At 36.3% G+C, this 8,634-nt stretch overlaps 1 protein-coding gene across 2 annotated transcripts in view; it reads left to right on the plus strand.

Annotated features, from left to right (window-relative positions):
• GNPTAB (N-acetylglucosamine-1-phosphate transferase subunits alpha and beta) overlaps positions 1 to 8,634 on the plus strand; it is a 44,466-nt gene that overhangs the window by 18,489 nt on the left and 17,343 nt on the right. For both annotated transcript variants that reach the window (XM_040544928.1, XM_040544929.1), the window contains exons 8-11: positions 3,561 to 3,722; positions 5,470 to 5,649; positions 6,670 to 6,840; positions 8,498 to 8,621. In XM_040544928.1, the coding sequence (XP_040400862.1) occupies positions 3,561 to 3,722; positions 5,470 to 5,649; positions 6,670 to 6,840; positions 8,498 to 8,621 (637 nt within the window). The remainder of the gene's footprint in view (positions 1 to 3,560; positions 3,723 to 5,469; positions 5,650 to 6,669; positions 6,841 to 8,497; positions 8,622 to 8,634) is intronic.

An 8,634-nucleotide genomic window follows, 5' to 3' on the forward strand; every position in this document is an offset into this window, starting at 1 on the left:
ACTTCAACAATCTAAGGTTTGTAAAGTACTGTTGGATGCCTGGTGGAGAGAGGGCAAGTTGCACCTGAGTTAGGCTAGACTTATTTCCTAGCTGCCTCCTTATTCTTAAAGGGTTCCTTCCTACTCTCTTTAAGTGGCTGTTTCTTAGTGCAATGCTGAAAGTACAGAAAAAATAACTTAAAATTTCATCAATGCTACGGTTTGAAAGGAAGAAAGGTGGGAAGGAGAGAAAGGGAGGAATGTAGCTGTTGATATATTTGTGTTGAATATTGATTATGATGCTTTAATTGGATCATTTTAATTTGATTGAAATTACTTCTGAATCCAAAAAGGACTAGAAATTGCTCTGACCTCTGGGCCATGTGTTTCTTGATCTAAAAATCCTCAGTAGTTCTCTGCTAGAAGGAGTTGAGCTCAAAGGAGGTTACATAGTACATAATACGCCCTTGAAATTTTCTAGTTATGTGTGTTACAGTCTCCATTTTTTTTTGTATTTATGGCCTGTGTTGCAGTGTAATAATATGGAAGCTTATTTCCATATGAAATGTAAGCAGCAGTATATCCTCTGATCGACATTTGTTTTGTATTGTGTGTGTTTTGACAGGTGTGGTTGGAAACTAGTATTTGGTTGCTTTTTATTTTCCGTGCTTTCTTAATAGTGCATTAGTAAGCCACTAGATGGAGGTGTTACTCTGATTATGCATCTGTTGCTGCTAAGCCTTATTTCTTTAGGGGCTGGAAATATGTTATATTGAATTTATGCACGCTGAACAAGAGCTGGGAAAAATATTTTTTACTTTGAAAGATTTGTTTTTGATTTTTTTTTGAGGTTATTGTGCTAACACTTCTCCCCTAAAATGATATATAGTGAAATTTTTGGAGAAAGGCGACTTTCTTTCAAGATTCAATATCCTGATTGCTTCAGGTAAAGGTAAAAGCTTGAAGATTTTCTTCCTTTGTGAAATACTGCTTCCTCTTTAATCTGCATATGCCACCCACTAGATCAGGTTGGCCAAGGGCCCATCCAGCCTGGTTTTGAGCACCTCCAGGGATGGGGTGTTCACAACTTCTCATAATGATCAACTTTGGCCATTAGAAAGAGAATAATAATTTAAAGACTGGTTAGGATTCCAAGTCCCACCTCAGAAAAAAATAAAAAATCTACTTGTGAGGCCTCTTAGCTTGAGAACATGTTAATGAAGTATTTACTTTTGCTTGGGGTGGATCAGTCCATCAGGCCTGCCTCCTAGTCTGTTAAGTCTAAGCTTTGCCAAAGCTTCCAAGGGAGAACCTGCATTTAAATTTACCATGTTGGGAGCATGCAGTTTTTCTGTCTCATTTTCAAGTACGTTATATAAACGTGCATGGGTGGTGGTCGATGGTCCTGACTGCAGGGTGTCTTGTCAGCCCACTGGTGCTGGAAGCCAAGACTTGCCTGATCATGCTGACTCTCTGCATCTACATGCTTGTTTGTGCCTGTTCTGCTTTCACAGCATCTTTGGTTCTGCTGACCAATTTTGTCAAGATCAAGCTGATCTCCAGAACATAATATTTAAAGAGAATGGGTAATTACGTGACTCCCTGCTGAGAGGAGGGTAATAGCTGTGAGATATAAGAAAATCTGTAGGGGAGAATGCTGTTTTGAAAATACCAGCAATAGAAAGTTCTGATCAGAGCTTTTAGTGTTTTAGAAGCTAGATAATTTATGTCCAAGGAGACTTCATTGAAATCTAACATTATTGATAGTTCTGCTTATGAAAATACCAGGTTCTGAAAAAAGCTATTGGTGTAAAACCAACCAAACTAAACAAACAAACAACCCCCCTACCTCCTTCACCTTCTCTCTTCTGTGCAGTTTAACTCCCAAACTGAGCAATGGTACATATTTTTACTTGTTTGTGCTTGGACTGTTACATATTTAAAAAACCTAGAGATGTACGCTGTATTAGTTGGGAGCAAAGGGAGAGTTTTGGTAATAAATCTAGTTAGGGATCTGTAGTACATGTACCTATTTTGTTGAGCTAGTCATTGTGGAAACAAGTTAAAGAGAAACAAAATGATTAGACACTTTCAAAGCTCTAGAGTGGCAATATTTTTGGTTTGTTATATGTATATTTTATATGACAGATTCTAAGGGACTGTGTGACACTGTTGTATTACTAAGTAAAGTACATACCCGCTAATGGCAGCTTTGTAATCTGTAGCATTTAGATATTGATATTTTTGGAGGTTGTTGGTTGCAGTCCGTAACTATACCTCAGCCATTTAACTACTGAAGCCATCCTTTCCACCCGTAGGTTCAAATGATTCCCTGGAAGGTCTGAGATTTATCAGATTTTTCTAATGGCAGGCCTCATAAGTCAGATTGAAAGATCTCAAATAGCATATGAGTCAAAGCATCAACAGCTTTAAAATGTCACAAGTGGGACAGCTGGTCTTGCTAAGGGAATAGGGTACTGACTCTGGGACAAGTGCTGTTTTAAAATGGGCTGAAAAGGTCAGATTTTATCAGGAAAAAAAAAAGATTTTTTTTTTCTGTTTTCTAACCTGAAAATGTTAAAATTTTATTTATTGCTTTTATGGATATTCAACTGAAAATCTGGTAGATGTGCATTTTAGTCTTATGTTGCATGAAAGAACAAAAATTGTTGCATCTAATAAATTCAGTTAATTATTAACAATTTTTATTCTCAGTCTGTTGAATGCATGCATTTGGAGAATCAATGTACAGTTGTACTTTCAGCACAGTGTCTTCTCACACTACTGCATACGGTAAACACAGTGTTTTATTGGGTTATGCTATATTTTTACTGAAACGTTTCATTGCCCTGCAATTTGTAAGTTATAATAGCTGTTAGAGAGGGCATTGAGTGCAAGCTGCTTCTTGCCCTGTGCATTATGAAATCTGATATCCAGAATTACTAGTGGCAAGAGATAAAAACAGCAAACAGATCAAACAGTCCCCAACTAAGAAATGACCTTAACAGCCTATTGGCAACCATCATTAAGGACTTGGAGACCCACATGGATTAGTTCTGGAGCCCTTTGTATCTCAGATTTCTGAACTGTATGTTGATCTCTAAACCATTCTGAATATTTCACGCTTCTGACAGCAATGATGAATTTGTGACTTTAATTTTCTCAGAAAAGTATTGGTTGATTAACGGGGGGGAGGGAGAGTGTGATTCTTTCAGTCGTATAACAAAGTTGAAATAAAATCCAAATTTTGTTGTTGGATGTTGGAGTGACTTATTAATCACTTAAGGAATATTTCTAATATAGCCAGGTTTACTCTTGCTGGTTTACTATGTAAAGTGAAATATTTTTTTTTGGAACGTTAAGGCTTACCATCTACAAGTGTTCTGTATCTTTAAATGTTTTTCATTTCCTGTTTTACTGCCCCCTTTTTGTGTTCCTACAAAATTGTACTGCCTTATAAACAGTGTTTAGTCATTCTTATTAGTAACTCCAGTATGAAAAATATAGTGAAATGATTGAATTGGCCAAGGAATAGAACTGCCATGGGTGCATGCTGGAAATTATTTTCTCTGCTTGTGTAGTTGCAGCTCTATTCAGAAGCCAGTGTGGCTCTTTTGCAACTGAATAACCCTAAGGGTTTCCATGAACTGAGCAAACAAGCAAAGAAGAACATGACTATAGATGGAAAAGAATTAATGCTTAATCCTGCTTACTTACTGTGGGACCTCAGCTCTGTCAGTCAGGTAGGTAAATCCTGTTACGGAATGTGAAGGTTGCAGAATGCAGAGGGAGGCTTGCAGTTAACTAGTTAATGACAAGGAACAGGGGATTTCTTTCAGAAGTTTGGATGTGTTAAGAACCCAGCATTTATTTTGTTATAATAAAATGTCATAAGAATGTTGCCAGATTCTGGAAGGAGGAAGCATCATGCAGAGTGGCATTTAATTGAAATTTTCTTGTTCTCTACTAAATGAAAAATTTTGCCCTCTGTGCATGTTCTGATAAAGTTATGTGCTGTCAAGTCCTGAAAGGCTTAATTGATACTGACTGGCAGATAAGCAGGCTTCTTGTGCGTGGGAGGGAGACAGGGTTTTATTTAACAAACACGATTACCTTCTTCTCAGTATGTTTCTTAAGGTTTTTTGATTTGCAGTGTCACATACTGAACAAATACTAATTAATTCTCTTCAAAAAAAAATCAAAGAAATTAAATGCAGTTATCTGTAAAGAAAGAAGTTTTAAAGAGAATAAATGTTACATGGAAGAATGTTAAGTTTATCAAAAGGAAAAAAAAATCACAAGATCTTCTAAAATGTTGATTTTTTTTCTCCCGCTAGAATTTAATTTTACCATAAATGTTAAAAATGGATAAAGTAAATATGCCCTCTCTAATAATACTTGCAGTCTGTTTCTGTACCCTGTGAACCTGGCTTTGGGGAACTTCTGCTTATTGATACAAACCCTGCACTTTAAATTTATACTTCCTCATATTTAATTATGCGTTATACATTTTGTAGATGGGTACCTAGCCAATATATGCTGTTGTTAGTGAAATGTTTTCACTTATGTTTTTGTTTATCTTTTGTTTATGTTGGTTTACTCTACGTATTGGAAAAGGAGACTTAATTACTGTGCATAGAATTTGCAGTGAAAACAGTAATTGCTAAATGTTCAATTTTTTTTTTTTCCCTCAAGTTTCCTGTTGTAGTTGGGTATAGTTCTTTTAGAAATACTCCTTTTCGGCATCCTTAATCCTCCGTTTTGGAAGAGGCGATTAAGTTCTCATAAATAGGAAAGAAACGTATGTTAGTATCATATAACCTAATTTTGTTACTTGCCTGAAGAATTTCTAATTTAAAATGTTGCCTTTTAACAAAAAACATATGGAAACCTTTAGCTATTTGGTAGTGAATATTAGGCTTAATTTTGTTGATTGTCTCCTGCCTATTTTTTTCTTAAATGAAAGACCAGGGTATAATTGAAGAGCAGCTACATCATCACCTTCCAGTGTCTATATTAGGTGACACGTTATATATGGTTTATGACATGATGAACTTGGAAGGCCCCAGCCTCTTAAAGCAGCAGTTCTGAAAGGTGATGTTACAGATTTGAAATGCAGCTTGGCTTTTGATCGAGATCAGGAAATAAGATTAATAATCTAGGAAAACAGGATTTATTCATTTTTTTAACTGGGGTTCTTTCTTCAAGAGCTGGGATTGTACAACGCGCTGTCGTCTTGCACTGTGGTCAGCAGATGACCCAATGATACCTTATGGTGAGCCATTGGTGTCAGAAGAATGTATTGTTCACCTTGATAATTTAGTAAAACATGATCCTTTAGAGAAATAACGGCACTTGATCAATGCATCTTTTATTTTTGAATGCCTAAGTCTCAAAATACTTATGACCCATATGTTAAAGGACACTCTTGTTATCTAGCTGGATCAGAACTTGAATGGTTTATTTAAATCTAAAGGATTTTTTTTATAGTCCAAACAGGATGAAGATATTTCTGCCAGCCGTTTTGAAGATAATGAAGAACTGAGATACTCGTTACGATCAATAGAGAGGCATGCTCCTTGGGTGCGACATATTTTCATTGTCACTAATGGGCAAATTCCTTCCTGGCTTAACCTGGATAATCCCCGGATAACCATAGTGACCCACCAGGTAAAAGCAAAAAACAAACATGAAAGCAAGGAGACACCACCAACAAAAAGCAAAACAACACCAAGGTGGTGGTGGAGAAACAACAAATCTACCCAACCACCAACAAAAAAAAAAATCACAGAAGTACTGCTGATAATGATTCTGTTTGTTCTGAAGCCCAGCTATCCCCTTTCAGCTAAAAGCTGCATTTATTAGGAAGGAAGAAGTGACCACATCTCCCCTCTCGCATTCATTGTTTTGTTAAGCCCCAATATGTCTTTGTATTTCAGTTTGGTTAAGCCGATAACTAAGCAGATAACTTAAAATAGATCAAGCCTCAACACAGTCATTTTTCCAAATAACAAGGCTTCAGCTAGTGTATACCCATGTCTAATTTCCTTATAAAGTCTATTTATAAAAAACCTAGAGGCAAGAAGAGGCAATACAAATCTATAAACATTGTCTCAGGACCAGTGCTAATTTAATAAACTTCTGTTGGGACAGGATAGACTACAATTACTAGAACTAAGAAGATGGCTTAAAAAAAAAAAAGTAGATATGTATTCTAAAAAGCTTATTTAAAAGAGAAAGGGAATCCCTCAAGTTTCCTGAAAAAAAAAAAAATAGTAGTAGCTTCTTATTATAAATTCAGGAGTAATTTTGGTATCTGAGCATGACATAGGAGCCCCGAGCAGCCTAAGTGGTAACAAGATACTAATTCAACTTCTGTTGCTGTCTGCTTGCTTAGTTACTTGAAAGAAATGGAAGAATGCTGTTTGAATGTTGGAGCAGGTTCAACTTCTTGAAATTTTGTGCAGCCTGTACTGCAGAAGTAGTATAAATATATCTACACTGGGCCTGATCCAGTACATAGTGAAATAAACAGGAGTTTGTGTCTTTGCACTGAGCCAGGTGCAGTTTTTTAGTTAAGCAGCAGAACTGAAAATGGTGTTATGTTGGAAAAGGAAATATTTGAAAGAAAAAAAAAAGAAAATACATTAGCAAAGAAGAAAAACTTCACTGTCTCTTCTTACTTTTTAGGAAATATTTCAGAATGTGAGTCACTTGCCTACCTTCAGTTCACCAGCTATTGAAAGCCACATTCACCGTATCAGTGGCCTCTCTCAGAAGTTTATCTATCTCAATGATGATGTTATGTTCGGGAAAGATGTTTGGCCTGATGATTTTTACAGTCACTCTAAAGGTCAGAAGGTAAGCTCTCAGGAAAGGATTTTTAAGTAGATTTAAAACTTTTTTGTGCTAATAACACGAAAACTGAAGAAATGCTACTTTGAAAGGGAGAACAAGTGAAAGAAACTTTCCCTTCCCTCACCTTTTAACCTGTAAAGGATCATTATTCTTAACTAGGCAATTGTTAGCAAAGATGCAGGGTGGGGAGGACCAATTTTTATTTTTATTTTTTTTTTGTATTTGTGCTGTGTGGATGTTTGGAATTGCCTTTCTCAGTGTTCTCTCCCAGGTTTTGGGGGGTATAATGGTCCTCTGTCAGGCTTCATGCTTTACTTTATCAATGTCATTCCCTAATTCCCCCACTTTGAGCACTGGAAAGACTGATTTGGTGTTTGGAAGCTGTCAGTCTTTCCTCCCTTGTAAATTCTTTTTGTTTTGTGGGACATTTTTTGTTCAAAACAGAATCGATTCTTCCATGGGAACGCTGAAATCTGATAATGCTCAAACTGGTTTAATATTAAAATTTACTACTAACCATCTCTATTCCAGACACCCACAATATCTTTGTCAAATCTTTATGTAATTGTTCACTGAAAGATACTGATTTTCATGAACATGGAGTGATTTAGTCTTTCAACTGACCTATTATCATCACTGGAGTTAAATGAGGAAAGCAGGCTGAGGAAATGTTAGCAATAGCCATGCATAAAGAATGTGGTTGCCAGCAGAGTTTTCAACCATGAGCTTGATCTATATGAGGAACATGGAGGGAAACACTTAATTCTTACTGCTTTAATACAAATAATAAATAGAAAGGAACACCAGATGCTAGAGACCACTGAATTAAATGCTTCATGCAGGCAGATGTGTACACACCTACGCGCGCACACACACAAAAGAGTTGTACAAAATAAGCTTAAGCTACTGTAAAATTACTAGCTTTTAGTACTTGAGAACATTAGGAGACTTTGAGAAAGTAGGCACATAATTGCAGAATCCTGTTGTTATTGCACTTTTATTGTTCTTCAGTAGTTGTCTCTGTTGTGAGAATGAAGCGAGTTTAGATGAAATGTTTGTGATAAACCTGATCAGTGCTTCGGTAGCAAAAGCACTACTAAAATTTTCAAATGTCTAGAGGAAAATGTGTGGTTTTTTTAATGCTTTCCCAGGTAAAAATACATTCACATGCATTTTTTATCTTGGCAATTCTTAGTATTATTTAAGTCATAGAGGATCAGATGCTTCAGGGATTATGTTCAACATGTGCTACTTATCTCATGACTGGTTAGTGATGAAGAAACATTTTGAGTCAGGAGAACAAGTGAACTGCAGAGCTATTTTAAATTTGAAGTTTTCCCCTCCTTATCTGATTAAACAAAAAAAATATAACACTAATTTTCATTTGAATAGGGTTTGCAGAAATGAATTTGGGAAGTCCTGCTTTCTATTGCTGCCTTGCTGTATAGCCTTGCGAATTCATTTAACTTCTGAGACTTAATTTCCTTATCTTTGAAAGGGATAACATTTACCTAGTAGGTGACAAGGTTTAAATGCTGTTTGTAAAACACTGAAGGCACTATGCACAGGATGGCATTATTTTAAGTCTCTGTATTCCAAGAAACAAGCTCAGTTGACTTTTATTTGCCAGTCCTTGACTCAGACTGTAATGTTGTTCCAGGTTTACTTGACTTGGCCTGTGCCAAACTGTGCTGAGGGATGTCCTGGTTCATGGATTAAAGATGGTTACTGTGATAAAGCCTGTAATAACTCAGCTTGTGATTGGGATGGAGGTGATTGCATTGGTAAGACAACGAT

The sequence above is a fragment of the Cygnus olor genome, chromosome 1 (assembly GCF_009769625.2).
Source record: "Cygnus olor isolate bCygOlo1 chromosome 1, bCygOlo1.pri.v2, whole genome shotgun sequence".
Classification (NCBI taxonomy): domain Eukaryota; kingdom Metazoa; phylum Chordata; class Aves; order Anseriformes; family Anatidae; genus Cygnus; species Cygnus olor.